This window comes from Melanotaenia boesemani, chromosome 4 (genome assembly GCF_017639745.1).
Source record: "Melanotaenia boesemani isolate fMelBoe1 chromosome 4, fMelBoe1.pri, whole genome shotgun sequence".
Taxonomy (NCBI): Eukaryota; Metazoa; Chordata; class Actinopteri; order Atheriniformes; family Melanotaeniidae; genus Melanotaenia; species Melanotaenia boesemani.
Window position 1 is genome coordinate 37,023,493 of NC_055685.1, and position 23,815 is coordinate 37,047,307.

Below are 23,815 nucleotides of genomic sequence, written 5' to 3' on the forward strand. Positions count from 1 at the left end.
ATTTTGTTGAACTTCCTGTAGTTTGCGTGTCATCACAGAGGATCCAGTCAGGACAAGAGAAGAAATATTTTATTAACAACAAAATGAAAATCAACATTACACGAGCGTTCTAAAAACTATACATGTACTTTTAAAAAAAGCAGAATGATTTTTGTTTTTCCTTCACTTTAATGAACATTCTGAATTTAGAAGCAGAGCTGATTTGTGTTTCTACGTTTGTAAGCTGCAAACCTTCAGCAGGCGGCGTGAGCTTCTGTATAAATAGCTGCTGAGGTTTTGTAGAAGGTGCACAGCACTCCATACATGACTAAACTCACAATTGCCAATCATAAAGTAAACTAGATGATAAATGAACCAATCAGAGATGGCCTAAACCAGTCAGGTCCATTTTTATGTTGCATTATTCAGAATTAATCAAACTTGATAATAATAAAAAAAATAAACAAAATGACTTGTTTGTGTTTTAGTTTGAATACAGACAGAATAAATGTTACACGCTTCACACCTTTATAGATGGTTGTAATAGGTTTACAGTACAAGTGTTAAGGCTACGAATGAAGACTTCTTATTGGTTGAACAGAAAGCCCGACAGGTCGGTCCATCTGGCAGCCAAATACATATATGTACAAAGATGTTCCATCATTTTCAGAATCATCCTCCTTCCTGTAGAAACATCACTTCAGTTTTGTCTCCACGTCTTCTGAAATTCTTTAAACCGTTTGTGTTCAGAAGTGAAGGCATTTTGAGGAAAAACCTCCCTAAACCTGCATTAATTCATGCACAAGATTATTTTAATGTCTTACACCCTAAAGCTCTACCACTCACAAACATGGAAGATTTTATGTGTCATCAGTCCTTTAAATGGAAACACAGTAAAAAACAAAGAACTTCTAAGAAATACATTCGACTTTATAAACACCGTTTCATATTTGACCAGATGGAGTGGTAAGAAGTGCAAAAGTCTAAACAAGATAAACGTTGAGCAGCAAAGACCGGGAACTGCTTGGATTCAGAAGCTAAACAAACAAACTTTTCTACAGGCACTGGATTTTTTTTATATAAAAACACTTCAATCACCGGATGAAGTCTGGACAGAGCTGCTTCACTTCAGTGGTTCAAACCAGAAATCCTTCACAGGCGTCACTGAGTAGAGCTGCAGCGTAAACGAAGTACGGCAAGGCGGCACCAGCTTGCTCTTCATCGTCTTCAACTTCCAGGTGCATTCGTAGGCAGGTGTCGCCTAGAAACCGGTGGAGTGGACGCTGGGGATCGGGTAGAACTTAGAGATGCGGCTCTGGGTGGAGGGGTTAAGGCACTCGGACTCGCCGCTCATCTTGAAGAACACTTCCTGTTCCTGCAGCTTCCTGGCGAACTCCTCCTCCAGCGCCTGCAGGACACGCATGCAGAAGCAAAGTTAATTAAAGGTTTTTACGAAGCTGTGTGAGTCTACAGGCTGCAGCTGGGGCACAAAGAGACCTTCCTTTGATTCTGCACCCGTTTCTACAGGAATTAATCATGAAAAGCCGACAGGGATCACTTGTTTTTAGATTTAAATCGTAATAGGAGTTATCAGTTATTCTGTTTCTCCTGGACCCAAAGAAGTCTCAGATGTAAATGTTTCCATGGATTTATCAATTTTTTTTAAATAAATGAATAAAAAACCTTTACTTCAAGCATTTGTTGTTATTGTTGTATTAAAAACTTTTCTAATTGTTACTTTGGGGGCTTTGTAGGCTTTCAGCCATAAATAATTGATTATTTGTCTGGAATTTCAAACTCTGTTTAAACCATCATGGTCTCAAAAAAAAGGTAAGACTGGTGAGATGTTATCAGAGGTGGAAGCATCAAGTTAGAATAAATGAGGATGAAATAGGAGAAAATGTAGGATTTCTCTTCGCCTACATTTAGGTAGTTTAACACATTTTGGCTGAGGTCCTCATCCTGTGATGAGGAATCTGGAACACATAACTGTCCCAGTGTCTTTAAAATCACCTCCAGCACTGCTTCTGAAGTGGAGCTCATCTTTTGGGATGCCATGTTTTCCAGGACTAGCTAAAAAGTGGATTAAAAAAAAAAACTGTGAATCCATACATAAACATGGAAATGCTGTAAATATTATCTGAATTAGAGGGGTAAATCTCCAGCTTCGATCTGCGGTTTGCATGACTAACCCCTCTTTTTAAGCTTTTGATCCAGTAGAATTACTTGACACAGAATGACTGACGCCTGTCTTCATTCAATCAAATCCACGTAACCAGGCAGAAAAACGTATTTTAGATGGTTAACTGCCCTAAAAAGACATGTAGTTTTACCCCTGTGGATTGACGTTTTGGAGGCCAGAGAAGCAAAGTTGGGATATTCTCCATTGATCCTGGTACTGGAGGCATTGGGGCTTAAGAGCTTAGTAATTCAAGACAACAAAAATGAACATTTCATCACCAATGCCACCAGTCAAACCTCTGGGACCAGAAGCTGGTGCCTGAACTTGAGCCAGTTCGGCTTTGGAAGAACCGGTTTGGTTTTCCACAGACATCATTGCATCTTGTTTGTCTAACTTTCCTGCAAACTGACATCTAAATATCAGCAGTCGAGCGGATGAACTCTGTTTTAATGAGCAAACACGCTTAGCTGTTAAATTCATCTAGAAACAGACTGAAAACTGTTTCATGCAAATATCTGGAGAAGTTGGGACATTAACTGGCAGGTAAATGAGAGGAACACTGAGCTCATGTTTCCTCTTTCAGTAGACAGAGCAGACTCCATGCCCATACTATCAAAGGGTAGGTCCATAACTTTGCCTGAAACAATTCTTTGGTGTTTAAAACAGAGAAAACTGGTATAAAATTAGACGCCGACTCTGAGCCAGCCTCCTGGCTGTGCCGAGGATTAATACCGCTCAGAAACTCAAGAAAACATGAGGAAGCTGAAGGAATCCTGCAGGTGTTTCACCTTCTTCCTTGGTCGCAGTTTCTCCCTCCACTCCTTCAGCTCCACGCTGTGCTCCTCGTCCAGCTCCTTCAGTTTCTGGGTCTCATGTTCGATGAGCAGGTGGCACTTCTCGTTCTGAGAGACAGGGAGGTGGTGGACCACATGTTATGTTTGGCCATTCCTTAATAAAACTGCATTACATATGCTTTTTTAATAAAAATAATATTGTTGTGGACCTGGAGCTGCTGCAGCTCTCGGACGTTGGCGTCACACTGCAGCTGCAGGTCTCTCATCTGGTTTTCATGTTTTTGATGCTGATGGAACCTCTCGTTCTTCTGTCTTCTCTCCTCCTGAGATGCAAACTGAAAACGCAAAGTTTTTTTTACCATCTGTTTCATTTTTATTTTAATTCTCCTTTGTCTGGATCTTGCCAGCCTGAGGTGAGCATCTCACCTGCTTGACCTTCTCCCTCTCCTGCTCAGGGGTGATGGAGACTGCGGTGATGCGGAGGCTCTTCTTGAACATGGCCATGCGCGTTTTGGCCTCACTGCGTTGGATCTTAGGCAGTCGCGCTCTCTCCTGCGTCTGTTTGTTCTTCATCTCTTCGATGAGACGCTGGTTGTAGCGTTGCATCTGCTCCATCTCCTGCACCGAGAACAAGCCTTCACTGATGAGTAAAGTAAAATATTTAAACAACATGAAGTGAGACGTTTAACCTCTTCTGGACGAGATCTCCAGTACAAGGGCCAGCATGAGATACATGGAATATAGAATATATCTCAACATACAGCCCTGGTAGCTGTGAAGATATACTTTATTTATTCTGGATGTGTTATTTTAGAGAGGAGACAGAAAAAAAAAGACCTCGTCAAGAAGAGGTTAAAAAAAGGATCCCTCTTCCAGCACCTTTTCGTGTCTCTTGAGAAGCTGGTGTCTCTGCATGAAGTACTGGTCTTTGAGCTGCTGTTTGAACAGCTGATGTTTCTCCTGCAGGTGGCGCTCTTCCAGCTCCCACATTGCAGCTTCACGCGCTGTGCAAACACACAAGAAGGAACAAGTTTATTAAAACAGTCTCTATATTTCCTGCATCACTAGATAACAAAATACAAAAGAAAGCACTTAACTTGGAAATCACATATAAATGAAAATATCTAAAAACAAAGTTAAAAATCTCTAATAATAAAGTATTATTAGCATTACATCTACTGCACTGAAGTTTGTAAACATTCTTTCTAATATAAAATTCCATGAGTGGATCTGATGTATAGAACTTTGTATAAAGCACTTAAGATCACGTTACCATCAAATATTCAGACAGGTTTTGAAAAAAAGAGAGTAAATATAATTCTTATAATGCTTCTCTGTACAAGGAATTAGTTCATGGAATACTCTGGACAAAAGTATTAAATCTAAATAAATCTAATAATATCTTTAAGAAGATGGTAAAGTCAGTTTGTTAAACATACATGTTCAGGGTTTCTGTTTTGTTGTAATGGATTAAAATAAAGAGGGTATTGGTTGGTAATGTGAGAGGCTGTTTCATTTTAATTCTTTTGTTTGTATTTTGTTTTCTATGTGTGTTTTGGAGAAATTGTAATGTACAACAAGGGACAGTTTAAGATCCTTCTTTCTGCTCTATTTCACGCTTTTATTTGGATTATGTTTTGTCTCAAGACTAAAACTAAACTAAATGGAGCAAAAGAAGCTTGCAAACGCTGTTTCCAGTAAAATCTCGTTACAAACACAGCCACAGCCTCTCGTGACTGGGTTCAACTTGCATTTCTAAGAAGTGTTTGTGCAGCTCCTGGCATGATAAGTGCAGGATTAAATCCCCGGTGGTGCTAAAGGCTAACGGGCTGCAGTTCATTGCAGCTGAACTGCAAGAGGCTGAAGTCAGAAAACAAACACAAGTTCGTTTTCTAGCCACAAATCAGATGCAGAAAACTGCTGGAAATTATTTTTAAAAGCTGCATTTCAATTACAGAAACAATTTTAAACAACCAGCTTCTTCTAAAAGTTCTTTCCTACAGAGTTGAGGCCTAAACAGTTTTTAATCCAAAATAAAGACCCTGGTGGGCAGGTGGTACTTTTGAGATAATCTTAAGGGGTGGGACTTGCAGTGCTGATTAGATTAAGTACTCCCAGTGTTTATTTAGGTTTCAGATCTCAGATCTATATTTAGATTTTAGGGTTAATTTCCACCTCAGGAGCATTTGGTACTGTTTAAAACAATATTTAAACTCCTGTTTGTTCCTGCCTCAATCAACTGAAAAGACACAGAGCTGCGATGGTCAAGAGAGTTTCAAAATTAATTATGAGAGAGAGAGAGAGAGAGAGAGAGAGAGAGAGAGAGAGAGAGAGAGAGAGAGAGAGAGAGAGAGAGTGAGAGAGAGAGCTCTGATTCCTCTAGTTATTCTAAAGCACAAACAAAAACATCCTGTAGATATCTGTAATCGATGTAAATGCATGTCCTTTAAATTCTGGGTGCTGAACATGTTCTTCACCTCGGAGGAGCTGCTGCTTGTGGTTGAGGCAATCTCTCTCAATGGTGGCGAGCTCGTGTTTGTGCTGCTGGATGATCTTCTTTAGGGCGCTGTCCAGGTCCTGCTGCTGCTTCTGGAGGAACTCTTGCTCCTGGATGGAGGTGGACAGACATACATGAGACAACTGGTTTGTTATTTTTGATGAAAAATGGACGTAAAACTGTAAATTTTCACACATCCCTGGTGGCCAAATAAGGTGTAGGATCTATTTCTGTGTTCACATCTGTTGCGAAACCCATCAAGACGTTAAGCAGGATGGGGCTTCTGAGGCCAGATGAGTGTGTTGCTCACGGGCTTCCTGCCACGTGTCTGCCAGCTAAGCGCAGCCTGAGCCGAATAACCAGGCAGTAACACCTGGTAATAATGACCGTTTCACCTGCTCGCCAGTGACACTGATCTGAGCTCAGCTGATAAACAGAAGCCAGTAATTGACACACCAGTATGAAACACACTGACACACTGCAAACTCCACTCTGAAAGAGCAAATTGCAGGTCGTCTTATTTAGGTGTCTTTCTGAAAAGTTGTGTTTAAAAACATAAATGATCTTTTTGATGGTTCACTAGGGGGAGCTACTTCTAGCGTTTGTCTTCACTGGGCCACCAAGACTCTGGGACGGAAACTGTGAACTGGAAGTCTTCTCATTTTAGTTTTCTATATTTATCCAGCCTGACATTAAATATCCAGCAGCTAATCTTGTAATCCTTGGTCACTGACTTCTACTTTACGTCCTGTTTATGACACCAGTAGTCTATGATAACTGCTTCTTATTTTACAGTCCGATATCTGATGTGAAAAACATCAGCAGCTCTTCGCTGATGAGGGAAAAGGTCTGGATTTCTCTGTTTTTTTAGCTGTGTTGTTGGTGCTTTAGCTTTGCTCTGCAGAGTGGACACAGATCGGCTTTGTGATGTTAGATGATCCAGTGCTGCTGTTTTCATGTCTTATCGGCCCTGCGTCTCTGCTATTTACTGCAGCTAGTGGCTAAAGCTAACATGCACCCAGTCAGCATTCAAGCAACATGTAGTTTCAGCTCTGAGGCCTACGTGGTGAGAATATATTTGTTTTTTTCAGCCTTGTGTTTGCGTAGGCAACTTCCTCCATCGTGAGTGTAATTCTTCACATACTTGCTTGTGTACTACGCTTCTTACTGGAAGGTTCCACTGGGGGGTGGAATCAGAGACCTGGACCAGATGCATAGGTGTAAACAAGATGATAAACATGGTAACAATAAAGGAGTCAAGCTGGTTAATTTAAAGATCACAGAAAAAAATGACAGCAGAGGCATCGTAGACGGATTTATGCCCCGAAACCAAGCACGCCATGACAGCAGTGAGTACGTCTCCCTCGTTTTGCCAATGCAAGAAACTGTCAATGATACAAGCGAATGCAAAATACACGAGGCAGCCATGACAAACATACATAATTAAGACAGTATATTCTCAGCCTTAGGGTGTTGGAGAACCATCCATCCGTCTGCCTATGTTTTAAAAATATGGCCATTTGTGCAGGGTGAGAAACTCTGCTTAACAACCACTTCAGTTCTTTACTGGATCTCATTGCACCATAAATGAATTTCTCACTCAATATCCCTCCTGATTCTTGGTCTTTCCTGTTCTCTCTGATGCTCATCAGGCTCTTAATAAATTGGCTGTGGTCTGTCATTCATGTGTGTTTACATTATTGAGCTTTTCAGCATCAAAACCCTCAGCATGGATCCATATTTCTTTTTAAACTCATCTTCGTTTAGCTGCTCTCCGTCATGCTACAGCTCTGCTTTTTCTCCCACATGGTCACTAAAAAAGGTTGTTAGTGTGCAAGTGACACACCAATGTCTACAAAGGACCATGCAGATTTTAACAGGAAATCTTCTGAGGGATCAGCAGAACTTTATCCACTTCCAGGTCTTTGTGTGAGCACGAGAGAAATTTGTTGAAGTCACAGATCTGCTTCAAATGAATGTGTGAACAGAAAGTGTGATGCACGAGGACAACTCAAAGGACTGAATCATAACGTGGGCCACTCCCTGTGGATCACAGTTCATTACCCTCCTACATGCCGCTCGCACACTGCAGCCGCCCCCACAAACTCAGGTAGATACAAGTGTTTTTGAACATGAAGACATAAAAACAGCATCAAGCATGAGAAGATAAAAAGGTGTCCAGCAGTACTCTGCTACAGAATCCACTGCAAAATGCCTTGTTGGCGGGGCTTGAATAATATCCTCTTTAATGCATTTCATGATAGAGTTTGTCACACGCTTTGGAGAAAGTCCTGCTTCCTGTTTGGCCTGTACTGGTGCAGCCATGAACAACAGATGGAAATAAAAAGACGAGCTGTGGATAGATTAGGACTACATAACAGAACAAATTGGAAGTGGCAGCGCAGACTGATTTAACCCCGGTCTGGCTGCAGAGGTTACGCAAAGCACAAAGCAAAACAAAGTATTATGAATAGGAACATTGAAGCTTTGCAATGTTTTGGAGGGGGCTACGTTTGGGTAGAGGGGGGTGAGAGGAAACTAAAGACAGCAGAATGGTTTCGCTAACCTCCTTCTTTCGGTTCTTCAGCATGTTCTGGTACTTGGACAGTTCTTTTTCCTGCTCGGCTTTGATGCGTTTGGCCTCGTCCCGGAGCCGGTTGGTGTGCTCCTGCTCCAGCCTCTCAATGGTCTGCTTCTGCTGGCGCTCCAGGTTCTCCACCTCCTGGTCGTACTGACGCTTCTTACTCTGGAGAACAGAGAAGATGACTTCAGTTCAGAGAACAGAAAAGTTAAGAGGCACTCCAACAGCTTTTATAAAATTTTGGTTAACGTTTGGCCATGTCTCTAGCATTCCTCCAGAACATCCTGGTCAATAAAAGATGCCATCCAATGTGTTCAGACTGCAGAAAAAAATCTAAACAGTTAATCTGAAACTAGTCTGGATCTGGATCCTGAGATGTGAGCTGTGTTCTAGGACCATGGAGTTCCGCTTTTTGTGTTTGTGCATTGGACATTGCCCTTTTGTGTCTATTATTGTGTTTTGTTTTTTGTACAAAGGATGGCCTCTCACACTTTCACTGCAAAACAAATCCATCTTTCAGGTATTAATAAAGTTACCTTGAACCTTGATCATTCATGTTTAGATCTTGCCTTTTTTTTTTTTTTTTTAAATAACTGAGGCAGCTGAGGGAAAAGTTTCGCTCTGAAAATACTCTCTCTGGGAAACGAGAGCAAGTCCAGATGTGAGACCTGAGGTTAAATTGGTAGTTATGATGGTTTGGGACCAGGACATTAAACGTGTAAGCGGGTGTTTAACTGCATCCACCTCAGAGGGCGGAGTAACTCCTGATTCAGAAGACGATGCAAGCTGAAGGTCACAAGTTATGCAGGTGGACGACAAAAAATACACACATCTGTAAAGCTATAAATCCCAGACAGAGTGTGAGGCCTCACCGTGGTCTCCTGTTCAAAGCGCCGGTAGATTTGCTCCTTCTGCTGCTGCAGCTTGTTACTGAGCTGCTGCTGGGCTCTCTGCTCCTCCTTCTGCAGGAGACGAAGCTCCCTCAGCTCCTGCCGCCTGAAGAGGAAGAGATAGAGGATATTCATTTGTGTCATTTCTTACATAAGAAATAAAGATTAGAGCCCACAGTCGGGTCAGCCATCAACTCATTTTCATAATATTTGAATGAAAGTGCTTCCTGGTGTGTATGGAGTGAAAGCAGGTAACCACCTCAGGAATCTCATCTCCTCGTTCTTGGTGTCATTGTCAGTGATGATCTTTGAGGTTGTTACGCTGACTTCCACCCCGTCCACAATGAACTTGCGAGTCTTTTTCAGCGTCTTCTTCTGACGTTTGGTGTCCTGAGAAAACAGTTTTACAGATGAGTCACTTTCATGATGTCTGCTGTGTGAGACTGTGGAGTTGGTGCGTTACCTGTATAGAAACAGTTCCAGGCTCTTTTGTTTTGGACAAAAAGCTTGAGATGGACAGATTCAGGTCTACACTGCTGTTATCTGCAGCTGAAACACTTCCTGAATCAGAGTCTCTCTCTTTGTCATCTTTAGCTGTGTCTGGCACCGTCTTCTCCTCCTCAACATTTGTTCCTTCTTTTGCTGTGGCCTTCTCTCCATTCTCCTCTTTCAGGACAACGTTTTCTGGCTCTGGGAGAGTCAAAGCCACTTTTAGATGTTTGTATCGGTCTTCCTCCTCATCCTCGGCTGGAGTGTTTGGTTCCTCTGAAACAGGTGTGTTTTCTTCCTGATGAGGCTCAGAGACCTCTGCAACCTCTGCTGTGTCCACTTCCTTTTCATCCTCAACGTTCATTTCCAGCTGCTGTAGTTCCTTAGAAGGTGCCTCTGGTTCAGGTGAGGAAACTTCAGCCACTGGCTCTGGAATTTCTTCCTCCACTGATTTATTCTCAGCCTCTTCTTCTTTAACTGGAGTGTTTGAACCCACCTCTGTGTGTTCCTCTGCGGCAGGCTCTTCTACAGATCTGGTCTCAACCACGTGGTTGGCCATGGGAGGCTCATTCGGGGTGGATGCCGGCAGCTCGATCTTCTCAGGGACTGATTCCAAAATGGAGGGAGAGAGGGGAATTTTCTCATCCTCTGAGCTGGCGACACTGACATCAGATGGGGCTCGTTTGTGGCCCTTAAAGCACAAAAGACATCAGAGGTTAGGATGTAATGTGTATGTGACCAATATGTATACTCATTTATTCATTAATTTTCTATACCACTTAATCCAATTAAGTGTTGCAGGGAAGCTGGAGCCTATCCCAGCATTTTAGCAGGTGCAAGGCAGGATACACCCTGTACAGGTCACCAGTCCATCACAGGACAACACAGAGAGACAACCACGCTCACTCCTAGGGAGAATTTAGAGTGACTAATTAACCTGACATGCATGTCTTTGGACGGTGGGAGGAAGCGGGAGTACCTGGAGAGAACCTACGCTTACATGGGGAAAAGATGCAAACTCCAAACTCCACACAGAAAGGCCACAGTTCGAACCTCCTCCGAGGTGATTCTTGAACCAGTGACCTTCTTGCTGCACCATAGTGCAGCCCTAACATGTATACTCGGTTTGTTTAATTCAAACTGCTAAAGCCTCAGCTTGGCTTGATGGAAACCGGACTAAAGCATTTCTCCACCATCATTACACAAACTCTCTCAGAATCAATGTGAAACGTGTCAGTGTTTGGCTAAAGAACCGTTGTTCATATGTGGATCACGATCCACAGTCTAAATCACTAATCTCCCCCAGAAAGTTTAAGTGAACCGGGTGATTACATGTTTAGTATTATATTAGCTGCCTACAAACAAAGCCCATCACTTATACCTCCCTGTACTCTGGACCAGCTGGATTTCATTCATAATGTTCTTACACAAGTTGGTGATTCATATTTCTTGACTCTTGATAAACCCTTGAAACTTCAAGCCATGTTTTACTATTTTCAGTTGTCTGTTTTTGATTATATAAAAATGGATGTAGAAACTGAACCCTTTTAATACCAGTCAGCATGCAGACATTATGTTTCCAGGAAAGCCTCAGCTGTCAGATTATGAGGCTAAAACAATGTAAAATTAATACATCAATAGATGTAGCAGCATAAAGGCCAATTAGAACAAAAAAGCAGAATTTATTGCTAACAGTACTTTGATCAACAGCGAACAAGGCTTTTTTCTTATCTGCACATCATTCTCTCACAGCTTCCAGGAGAAAAAATATTGGCTTTGAAACAAACACACAACAGAAACTATTTCCATGTTTCCACTTTTCCCTCATTTCCAGTTATTCCTGCTACTATTTACCTGCTATCCTCACTAAAACAACTCCAGCTCAGCTGCTTTGTGGCGCCACCGTGCATCAGAAACATCTTCTTGGTATTTATTCCAGCCATAGAGGAGCATTATTTTTCTTCTTTTCACACACACATAGAACTTTCTGCTCACTGGTTGATCTTTGGCTGCTCCTGATTGGACGTTACCGTCAATCTAAGCTCTCTGATTGGTGGAAAGTCTGACAGGAAGTGGCTTCATCATAACATAGTAGTGGATGGTGATTTTTTTTTTCCATTAGGAAAATTTGATTATAAATATTAATATAAACTCATTTTATCACGGATCGCTCATTGTGGATTTACCAGATAGAGTCTCTGAAAAAACACTACATTTTGTGGCTGGATTGTAAACCTCCTGGACGGGATAGAAATGCCTGGAAACTTTTGTAGATCACCTAAAGGGTAGCTTTCATCACAGTTTACCCCACAGAGCTACACACTACCGCTCCTGATAAATTGCTGACAATGATAGTGATAGTGCTCAGGGGCGCCAGAGATCTAAAGGAGTTTAAGAGTTAAAGTTTCCACCTCAGACCCCTCAGAAATATTGATCACTTTTTCTCCAGGATGCTGAACCATGATGTCCTCTGTTTACAAAACGAAGTCCACTTCCAGGAAGTGGAGGAAGTTCACAAATGTTTTTTTTTTTAATATTGAGCAGAAATGTTAATGATACAGCTCCTCAGTAAAAATGATCATAAACCAAAAAACGACTGTTCAAAAAGATCCCTCAGCTCTAGAATAAGGTACTTTTATCTTGACTTTTAACTTAGAGGAAAAATAATACATTATTTATTAACTTGCAAAAATATCCCTGAATCATAAATTGTCACAAAAATTCAGTATCTGATGTTTTACTGGATTATAAAGCATGATCAGAACATATTCACATATTAAACTCACAGTAAATATACACAGCTAGAGTACAAATTAAGAAATTCACGTGAAAGGCCAGAAAAAGCAGCCCCTAGCTCCATATTTTGCCCACCTACTATACAAAATCCCCTACAGAGTGACTACAATAATATCCACCCACCAGATGTGCCTCTGTGTCTTCCTCCTCTTCTTCCTCTTTATGCTCTTCGATCTCCTCGGTGACCTCAGCCTTTGCCTCAGCGATCAGCTCCCTCAGTGGTTTGCTATCAGTCACAGTCGACACAAACGAATGCTACGCAACAAAAGGAAAACAATTTGTTTGGGTGAGCTCGATGTTTTTCATTTAATAAGTACTTCAGAATTATCAGAAGAGAAGACTGGACACCTCACTGACAATAATCCCATAGAGTTCGAGAGATTAACTGCTTACAGTATGGAACCATTTTAATAGTAACTCAAAAACAATAAGAGTGAGTGAATATTTCAAGGCAAACATTTCAGACAAAGCAAGCCAAAATGACAAATACTACGTCTACGACCTCACCTTCTTTGGCATGGAAATCTGCTGCACATATTCTACGGCTGGCCTGATGATGTGAAGCTTCTTTGATATCAAAACCCTCATTGGCGGCATGCCGCTGTTTTGTATTTTCAAGCCCATTGAGCTTTCCTCAGTGCAGATAAGTCCCTCTGGAGCTGTGTGGTGCGGTATTTCCTGTGTGTGTGTGAGAGAGAACGTGTCCTCGCTACCTCCCTGTACAGTAAGTAAGAGGCTCTAACTCGGCCGAGCAAGTTAAACCCAACGGAAAAAGAAAAGCCTGCTAAGCTGACGTCAGCTCAAGCACAGAAGGATGAATGTCAGTCCTTCCAGGACAGACGGTTCAGTACCTGAGACAGAGCAGGTAAACAGATGTCGTCTAGGACTGCTTACGCTCTGCCAGCAGGTGGTGTGTGGGTGTGGGTGGGGCGAGTGAGGGTCATATGACTGAAGTGTGGAGATAATGGAAGTAACAGATTTTGTGTGTTCAGAGCTTTGGTGGGAGAAATGTCTGGAATAAGGCACCTGCAGAAGCTGTGTTGTACTCCATCTGTTGTCCACATTCTTATCGAGGCACCGCTTCAGGAAATCACTAAATTCTGGAGACCTGAAAGGCAGAAGTCATACGTGGGATTGTAAAAAGTGCCTGAGATAAAAACGTTGAATGTCTTCTGCAGAACCAGGAAAACTAACTCAGGTACGACTCAAACCAGCAGCTCTGAGGCCGCGCCCTCAACATGTCCACGCCGTGACTCACCAACGTGACGGCTGCATCAGGGTAGGAGGATCGGCCTTGGCTATTTTCAGCAGGACTCTCATGGGATTCATCTCGTGATTGGGCGGCTCAATCTGTGCCAGCTCAATTAAGGTGACCCCGAGGGACCAGATGTCTGCCTTGTAGTCGTATGGACGGTCCTTGGAGGTCTCGCACATCACGACCTCTGGAGCCATCCTGGAAGAAGGTTGAAAGGAGATGTGGATGCAGAAAGCTTCACTGGCAGCCTTCCTACTATATTCCTAATATTTTACTCACCAATAAGGCGTTCCGATGAAAGAGTCTCTTCGCTGCAGCGTTTTGGTATTTCTGGCAGACACACCGAAGTCAGCTGGAAGGGGGTTCAAGCAAAACCAGAAATTAGTCAGAGGACAAATACTGTCATGATTTTTTCCAAAACTGAAATCTCGAGACGCTCAATCAATGTAGGCATTATAAAACAAATTCAAAAGAACTGCCTCGTGTTGTTCTGCCTCCACTTTCATCATGGCGTCATTCTGTGGCATCATGTATGAGTAATAGCCCAGCGTCCCAGCAGGAAGATGAACAGGCACTTCTCTGTGTGTTATGTCACCAGACAAAATGCTTGCTGTGTATTATTTCACAGTGACTCATACCCTCTAAGTACGCTGCATTACAGCATCTTCTATGGATGTGTTTTGGGAGCACATCCTAAGCTGCAAGACCAATCAACAGCTGCCGTGCATAAAAAAACACAAATTCATGTTACGAAATCCCAAAACACCTGGCAACAGTAAGACAGTATCATTTTCTTTTAACCTCTTCTTAAGTAGAGTCCCCTGAATAGAGGTCAGCATAGTACAGAAGATCTCACACAGAGCAGCAGTCCTAACATGTACATTTATATTTTCTGCGGTGTTCCAGGTGAATTTACTCAGACTCAGTGACACACGTTTTTGTTCTGACACTTCTGTAGTAATCTCACGTGTCTGAACCTTCTCTTGAGACCGAGATTATATATACAGCCCTTGCAGTTGTAAACATTTATATTGGGTATGTCAGAAAAAAGCAGGTCTAGTCAAGAAGAGGTTACCTAGTTCACTATTTGAACTATTCACACTTATCAGTTTACTCATCACAGAGATCAATTTTGCCCGCAAAACATCTGTTTAATCCTTAAAGCCTGATCAGTCCTAATAAGGGCATAAAAATTTCATATTATCACCAATAACAACAACAACAACAAAAAAAATTATAATAAAATGGTGCATGGTATGATTGTTAGCATGATGTTACCCTATGTGAGGAGAGAACTTTCACATTTCTCCACTGTTATACAGCAGTTTACTCAGGCACAGTAACAGACACAACATTTTTGGCACTAGTAGTACATTCTGAGGACCTTAGATGTAACATGACACCAATAACATAAAAATTAACCTTATTATGGCAGAGCAATTTTTCATCTACTTTGGGTATGATGATTTTTCTGAAAACATGGCCAGGGCTAAAGGAGCTTCAAAAAGGTTTGTGAGAAATGTTGGACCCTGCGTTCTAAATTGAACCGAGACCAGAGGCTTGGAAAAACATAAAAACATTACGATGGCTGACAGGTGAAGTTATAAACTTGGATAGTCTTAGGTTGGCCTTTTTTCCCCCAGCAAAAAATGCACCCTGCAACAATGGTTTGAGAATGTTTTAAAGAACCAAACATGTTTGAGATGCTTAACTTGGTCTTTATGTTTTCCAGATCTCAATCCAATCAAGCATCTGTGGGATGTGCTGAACAAACAAATCCAACCAGAGGCCTCACCTCACAACCTGCTCCTGATGGCTTGGTGCCAGATATCATAGCTTTTCCTTAAGAAGTCCATTCTTTGGACAGATCAGGGCTGTTTTAAGGAGAAAAGGTGAACCCATTTAATATCCTGTGGGTGGTCACTATCTCATGGCTGATCAGAGTTTTATTATCTATTGTTATGGGCAGCAATAACAGTGAAAACTGCAAAATCCAGCAACATAAAACAAATACAATTGAACAAAGTGTTGTATGTTAAAAATAAAGAAAATAAAGGCATAAAAAGTATTTAAAGTATAGTATATAGTATAGTATTTAAATTTTCTGGATAACTGTCTATAGAAGCAAGAAACACAGCTCAGGACCAGCCATCCTTTCTGTTGCACACACATGGGTCATGGGAGAGGTCATGTGAACATGTAAGAATCTTGCTTTAACACAGCTGAAAAACACGCTGTTTTTTCTGGTTTACAGGACATAGTGACACCATGACAAAGTTTTATCTGTTAATAGAGACTGAAAGATTTAAACAAATGCTTCACATTGTTAGATGAACCAACTCTGTATTCATTTTGCATATGTAAATAAGTAGCATGAAGCAGCACTGCACAGCACATTCCTGCACTACATCAAGCAGTTAAACCAGGAAGAAAAACTGGAAGGATAGTGGGAAAACCATCCTCTTCCAGGAGGAAATGTGGTTGGAAAAAATCTTAATTGATGGTGATCAATGATCACTTAAATGTTTGGTGAAATCAGATGATAAAAAAACACCAGGGGAACTCAGGGCTATGTTTAATGTAAGAGCATTTCCACATGAATAATGTGAAGAGAACTCAAGGGATTGGGACTGAACAGCTGAGTAGCTTCAAGAAAACAACTTTTTTAGTGAGAATAATTTGAAAAGGCTTGAGTAAAGCATGGACTCTGGAGCAAGGTCTTGTGCAGGGTTTCCGTGGCATGTAAATGATCGTGGCGCACCATCATGACAAAATAAAAGCCATCATGCCTTCAGAATTTTCTTTTTATATGTAAAATATATTGTATGAATGGATCAATATAAACAAAGTCTATATTTGTGCACGTTCACAGACCATAACAAGGCTGTAAAATAGTACTCAGCAAAAGTGACACTGCTCTGCAAATAACTTAATTTTGAAAAATGAACACTAGAGTCTCAACTTCCTGTCCGGCTCTACTGTGGCTCCTCAGGAGTGGCGGCACAGGTGACAGAGCGGAGAAAAGGGAGAAAGAAAAGGCCAAGGGAAATGTATCTGACCGAGGATAAATTTAACAAATATTTTGCTCAAGTTTCAAAAACTTATGGAAGAAACCCTGAATGTGGTCTGGTGAGTCCAGATTTACCCTGTTACGGAGTGACTGGAGTATCAGGGTAAGAAGAGAGGCAGATGAGCCATCATGCCTAGTGCCTAATGCACATGCCTGTGGGGGCAGTCTATGATCTGGGGTTACTGCAGTTGGTCAGGTCTAGATTCAGCAACATTATGTGTCCTAAGAATGAGGTCAGCTGACTATCAGAATATATTGAATGAGCAAGTTATTCCATCTTCCCTGATGGCACGGCCATATTCCAAGATGACAATGCCAGGATTCATGGGGTCAGATTGTGAAAGAGTGGTTCAGACAACATTTTTACATTAGGATTGGCCACCAGAGTCCAAACCTAAACCCCAGTGAAAATCTTTGGGATGTGCTGGAGGTCGGACTCTCCCATCATCACTACAAGAGCTTGGAGGAAAATTAATGCAAAGGTGCATATTCGGGTACTAAATCCACCTTGACTCAGATGAAAAATTTGTGCACTCATCTTCCAACAAAAATGATTATAGCCTATGTGGACTGAAGGCTAAAACATACAATTTCAGGTGATTTTAAACTAGTTGAGACAACATGCGCAGTTAACAGTTGGAAATATGTTTGCACTTACCCAGCTTGACGTCACCCTCCAGCGTGAGGAGGATGTTGCCTGCTTTCAGGTCTCTGTGAATAATTTTGTTTTCATGGAGGTAGGCGAGCGCCTGCAGAGTCTGCCTGCACACCACCCTGATCTGAGGCTCCATCAGGGGTCTCTCCAGCTCTGAAAAGGAGGAGCAAAAGTCACAAAACATATGCTTAGAATTAACTTCTTTTTCCTCTGGTTTGAGCTGGAATCTGAGCTGCTTCCTTGTACAACATGCGTGTAAAGTATAAATGCTGACTCACCGAGCATGACGGCATCCACTGCCCCTCCTGCACAGAACTCGATGAGAATCTGAGGAAAGAGGGTCAACATGTTTTTCAAAATTTGCACCGTGTACATTTCTTCATGTAAAACACAATGCAGACATGACTGAATGCTGATTACACAGATTAACTGTGATCTGTGCTCCAAAATGCATTAGCAACAGGGATGAGAGCCGGCTATTCATAAAGCAGTACACCATGCAGGTTGAACCTCGTGCCCTAAACTCTATTATGAGGACCTGGAAGGTTCTCGGGTTCAGAGAGTAATACTGTCCTATTTGCATTTAGACTGAAAAAACTCAAATGAGCCAATGATTGTGCATCCAAACTACTCACTAAAACCCCCACCCACCTTGCATGAATGAAACACTTTGCACTCTTAAAGGCATTTAGAAGCTTTTAATATGGCTGTTGATGTAAGAGGATTGGCCCAGTTGGGGCCACATTGTGGAAAAAAAAAGTCTCTCACAGCTGCTTGGTAGCTATACCACTAGACCTCATGCCTTATTCTTCAATAGGATTAGAGTATCTATGGACACAGCACCTGAGGCAGAGGTGAGAATTGTGTGCAGCAGGTAAGTCAAAGCACCTGAAGTCTCTTTACAGGGCTTTAATTATAAAAAAAAAAAAAAAAAAAAAGCAACTGCTCTACTGAGATTTCATCGGCCTCAGTGCCACTCCCATGAAAAGGGAAGTTAAACTACACTTCTGCAATGCTTTTGGAGCTATTGAGAAACTAATTGTGCTTGATATGTTAGCCCTCACTGCTGTGATGAGGTCAGCCTGCAATTAAAATGGAAAACCTCTCAGAATAGTAAAAAAAAAAGAGTGAAACATCAAGCTTGAATGGCATTCCTCCACTCAGCTGAGCTTTTCAAGACTGTTCCACTTCCAACAAAGCCCCTACAGAACATACAATGCCTCAAGTCTTGAAGCAGTCTCGGTTATTCAACATGCACACGGTTCTAGTGTTTCTCTGTAGGCGTGCTGTTGTTCTAGTGGCTCTGCTGTCGTACAATGGCTCCCACAGTGGATTTTCAGAGCGGCATTGGGCAGAGAGGAACCACAGGCCAGGGCTGTGGCTTCCTCTCTCTCTTGTTTATTTGACAAACTATGCATTCACATATTTTCTAACTCATTCATGTGGCACAAAGAGGGAGGATGTGGCTAGACATGATTTCACCACCAAATTTAAGGCTAGCAGAAGCAGAGTAGTGACAATAGAGTTTGAAACTGTAATTAAATTTAAATTAAAAACAGTGAAAGGGAGACTGTCAATTCAGTCTGCAGTCAAGTCAGGCTTTTACAGAATGAAGTCTTTCATCTGGAGCAGGAAATACTTTGGATGCTCTCCCCTCTTTGCATGAACAGGTGTCGGAGAGGCCTCAATCAGACTGCGGTCATTGTTTGGAGGACAAAGAGGATGAAAAGGGCACAGCACACTGAAATGATATACTCAGGTGATCAGGAGACTTAATAATGGTCTGACTGCCTTGTTAGATGTTTGCATGTTGACTGACAACAGAAAAGGAGTGATGTTTCTGCCCACTTAAGGGGACATCCCGTTTTTGTTTCTGCATTTTGCCATCTACACCGAGTCATTGAAAAGCCGGAATTACTGACCTGTTGTCTGCACGAGATCCCCCCACATAGCTGTTCATTTGTTCATGAACACTTCCTCTGTATTTGTCAAAGGGACTAAAGCAACCTCATTTAATGACTGATAACTTGCTTTCATGCATCAGATGCTCATGTAGTGGTGAGAGGAATCTGTTTAAAACGAATGTCTCTGATGAAAGAAACAATAGCATTTGAAAAGGCTTCATATCAGAAGCAGGCGAATTGTAAACTGGTATGATGATTAACAGCTCTTAAAGCTGCTTGTTTCTGCTGCTCATGTGAACTTTGGCCATAAACCTTGATAATACTTTTGTAGTAAAGGAAATTCATAAAAGGTATTTCATCAACAGTAGTGATGCACGTTAAATATGTGGCATGTTTTTGATCATGTTTTAATACTGTTTTTCCCTGGAACTCTATTTCTTGCATTTTGTCTATTTCATTTAAGTTTTTCTTTCTGTTTTTATTTAATTTCTTTTCTTATACAGTTTGTTTTTAATGCACTTGTTATTGCTTCTTGCACCCTGCTGTAATGCTTTTAATGTTTTATGTAAGGCACTTTGAATTGTCTTGTACATTAAATGTGCTACACAAATAAATTAGCCTTGTCTAATGTGGACTTTAAATCAACTTGCAATCTTAACGAAAACAAATTAGACCATTTGCCTGAACACCACACACTCACCCACAGTTTGCTCTCATAATAGAAAGCGTCGAGCAGTTTGACAATGTTTTGGTGATCACAAGAGGCCAGGATGTCGATCTCCACCATGTAGTCCTCCAGCTCCTCCTCTGTCTTTGTGTCAATGACTTTGGCAGCAGCTAGAATGCCTGTCTGCTTGTTCTGGGCCTGCAGATGAAAATATTGTTAAATTAGTTGATTTGTTGTTCTTTTGCTACCTTAGCTAAAGCACAGTTCTCTCCTTGTAATGCCTCAATAACACATCTCAGACTCTGAAGGCCAAATGGGTTTATGTTGGACTCCAGGTGGTCTCAGCTTTAAAAAATAAATGACAGGACCATGAAGTGGATATAACAAGAAATAAACACTCTGCTCTACTTTGAGTCTAAAAATGCCAGCAGAGTTTGGGACACGTCTTGGTAAAGTGGAAATTTCTCCTCATTGTTTTGGTTTTTCTGCAGACAGGATGTGCTCAATGAAGTTGCTGCTGCAATATGGGATGCAGCTACTTCCTGGTGACATGCCCATGCGTCACAGTCAGCCATGAAAGCTATTAAAAACTCATAAAGCTCTGCATTCTAGTGTCGTTACAATCCAGTACATCACATTAACAGTAGGACAGGATTTATTATTTGTGGATCTTGTTTTGCTTGAGAGTGGAGCTTTTTCACCAGCAAAATTGGACACTTTTCTCTTATTTTGTCAAATTATACACCAAACATTCAATCAAGACAAAAAGAAGCAGAGGAGCAGTAATAAAATTATTATTAAAGGGTTTGTTTTGGTACTTTTTTGGGACTGGAAGCAGCACCTAGATGTTATGCTGCAAACAAGTGGAACAAAATGACATTCAAGATTAAACTTTCACCAAATGTAGACTCTTTTTAATCCACGTTAAAAACATGTGACATTGCACGAAATCTGCATGGTATCTGATCTAGATTGTTGCTTCTTTTAATCTTTTTAATTGAATTATTTTATATGATTTTATTATGATTTTTGAACACCCTTTTAATTACGTCTTAGCATGATTTTGTCTTTATTTTCTTTTATGTACATTGAATGCCACCTCTGCATCCTGATGTAATAGTGTTTTATCTAAATCTCTCGGAATTATTTTGTACATGAAATGTGATATACAAATAAACTTGCCTTACTTTACCAAAACAGATTTGAGATTAACTGGTTTATTTCATGTTTTATTGGTGAAAAGATATAAAAGCTGGAAACTTGTAACTAAATGTGAAAGATTAGGTGTAAAGTTCATGTGGCACCCAGGATTTCCTGGATGTGTAAGTTTAATAACTTAAAACTGTCCTCAAATGTAAAAGAATATTAATAAAACAAACAAACAAACAAACAAAAAACCTAAAGCAAACCTTTAACAGAGACTTCCTGGTGCTGAATTGAAAACAGTCCATTTATGAGATGAAATTAACTGTCACTCATGTAACTGAGGTTTCTGGCTTCAGCTGTAAATGAGGTCAAACCCAACCACGTTACCATTAAAATTATATGGATGGATTTGCTTTGATACTTCATTGGTTTTCTGAAAAACAGCTAAGAAATAGTTTGGATACCAACATTGTTCACCAACACCATAAAGGCTTACAAGAACATTTTGAAAAACTTTATAAATGCTGAAACAGTTCATTATACGTTTAGCATCAGGAAGACGAGCCAGTCTGCACCCCTGAGTAAATTGCATACACACAACCAAAAAATTCCCAACTAAAGCAAAACATGTTGGTATACTTTGAAAAACGATGCTGTGCAGTTGCAGTCATACAGAGAAAGCAAGTATATCCTCTCTCAGATCTAAGATTTTATGTGTCAGGACACAAAGTAGAATAAGTTGATCGTCACCAGGTCTCAATATGAAGTTAATAGAACCTCAGATCAACAGCACTTCATGACACATTGCACCATGTTATGATCTGTTTATGAAAAACTAAGCCAAATGGTGAGAAAAACAAAAGGACCCGTGATTTAATCACTTGCAGAACCTTTAATCACAAGAACTTGGATGGATAGGTTTCTAGAAGTTGCAGGCTTCTCATATTGTTGTGGCGGAATTTTGTTCTGCTCTTTCCAACATTCATTCAGGTTAGCAGCATTGGGTTCTGCCCAGCTCTCTGAAGGTCTCACCCCAGCAGTCCAGTCAGGTTGAGGTCTGGACTTTAACTGGACCATGTCAACACCTTGATGGCCTCACATTTCACTCTAAAATACTTTTGTATGCAGGACTTCATGATCCACTAAATGACTGCAAGATGTCCTGGTCCTGTGGCTGCAACACAAGCCCAGGTCATCAGACCTCCACTACTGTGCTTGACAGTTGGTATGATTTGGTTTTCCTTAAACATACTTCTGTGCATTTTGACCAAACATGTTCGCTTTGTTTTTTTTTTTTTTGGTGGGGGGGTGGGGTGTTTGTTCGGTGCAGCTTTGCAAACCTAAGCCATGCTGTCATGTTCTTTAAAGAGAGAAGATGCTTTCTCCTGCAATTCTTCCAAACAATTCATACTTTTTCAGTCTCTTTCTAACTGTAATGTCATTAACTTTAATATTTTACATGCTAACTGAGGCCTGGAGAGTCTGAGATGTAGCTCTTGTATTGTTTGCATTTTCTCTGAACTGGCTAGGATGTCCACTGTGGGAAGATTGGCATCTGTCTTGAATGGTTTCTACTTGTGAATAAGCTTTCTCTCTGTAAAATGATGGGATCCAAACAGTTTGAAAATTACCTTATAACCTTTATCAAATTGATTAACTGTAACTTTTGCTTTTCTAAGATTACTGCTGATGTCTTTCCTCATTGAAATTTTGTTAACACACACCTAAAACCTCCAGACTAGCATCTATATAAACTTGGTAAGGGTGTACTCAGTTAAGTTTACATGTTTCCTTAGCATTTGCTTTAGTTTTTGTTAAATAATTAATGACATGGTGTTCTTATCAGTTTTGTCCATCTCAGGTTTTACCAACCAAGTTTGGATATGTAAAACCTTTAGACTGAGTGTGTTTTATCCAAAATACTGTACATTTAGGGTGGAGGTGGTCACAATCAATGCACAGCATACAGACTTAAGTGACACTCCCAGCATGTGGTGTGGGGGGTTTATAAACATTTCTTCTAGGGTTTGGGGAGGACAAAAGACAAATATTTAAAGACGACAACAGACACTCAAATGTTTGGATCACTGTTATTAAAAAAAACAAACAAACAAACAAACAAACAAACAAACAAACAAACGTGTTTTACAAAGGAAACCTAAAGAAAGGCTGAGGTTGAGGATAATGCCTACCTTGAAGACCTTTCCAAAAGCTCCATCTCCAAGTTCACCTATTATTTCCCATATTTCCTCTGGATTCTCATCTCTGCGGACGTGTTCATACTGTTTCTTCTTCTTCTCCGCTCCCAATTTAAATATTTTACGGAAATTAAAAAACGACATGGTGTCTCCTGTGTCATTCAATCGTTAAGTGTTAAAAGGAATTCTGCTTAAAAGTATCGGTGTTTTAGCGTAAGTCTACGGCGTAACACAGCTGTGTAGTTAGTTATAAATATAAACTCAGAAGGCATCTTTCATAACAGTTCGGATCAAGACCTAGCTTAGCCTTTGACACTGGTCTGACCAGTCCACCGAGTCGCTCTTTCGCACATCATGGCCACCGTTAAACCCTAAAATAACCACCAAGAGTTAACCTGAACGTGTCGCAGCATTTAAAAAGCGTCTAAGAAAGACTGTAGAATTTTCAAAGAAGTAATGGTGACTGTTACGGACAGCTCGCCGTTGTTCCAACTCCTTACGACCCACTGGCCCGACAACCCCGAGGGGCTCTTTCTCCAACAAAAAGACCAAAAAAGACAAGAAAACCGACGTTCCGAATAATGTCGTTGTTTCAAGAGTAACTCATTGGTTTCCTGGAGGGTGATAACGTATTAAGTTTGTCCGTGAATTAGTATTTGTTGAGACGGTAAGTACAAGTCATGTTTCCATAGTCCAGGACGGGTTTAGAAGT

General features: G+C 40.9%; 1 protein-coding gene across 1 annotated transcript; it reads right to left on the reverse strand.

The window, feature by feature from the left end:
• Positions 1–54: 54 nt before the first annotated feature.
• Positions 55–23,802, reverse strand: slkb (STE20-like kinase b). Its single transcript, XM_041983638.1, has 18 exons — positions 23,098–23,802; positions 19,793–19,957; positions 17,467–17,515; positions 17,192–17,341; positions 13,743–13,815; positions 13,467–13,661; positions 13,235–13,316; positions 12,332–12,463; positions 9,387–10,103; positions 9,183–9,313; positions 8,906–9,029; positions 8,019–8,198; positions 5,433–5,562; positions 3,835–3,959; positions 3,382–3,573; positions 3,165–3,290; positions 2,950–3,063; positions 55–1,387 (listed from the first exon to the last, which is right to left on the reverse strand). The coding sequence occupies exons 1-18, from the start codon at positions 23,245–23,247 to the stop codon at positions 1,241–1,243; spliced, it is 2,982 nt and encodes a 993-aa protein (XP_041839572.1). The 5' UTR covers positions 23,248–23,802; the 3' UTR covers positions 55–1,240.
• Positions 23,803–23,815: the final 13 nt, after the last annotated feature.

Bases quoted from the DNA above. Each gene is read 5' to 3' on its own strand.
- slkb (XM_041983638.1), bottom strand. From the start codon at position 23,247: ATGTCGTTTTTTAATTTCCGTAAAATATTTAAATTGGGAGCGGAGAAG. The intron at 3,960-5,432 runs GTGAAGAACATG...GTGTTTGCACAG, and splicing joins CAAGCAGCAGCTCCTCCGAG to CGCGTGAAGCTGCAATGTGG. The intron at 1,388-2,949 runs GTGAAACACCTG...CGTGTCCTGCAG, and splicing joins AACTGCGACCAAGGAAGAAG to GCGCTGGAGGAGGAGTTCGC.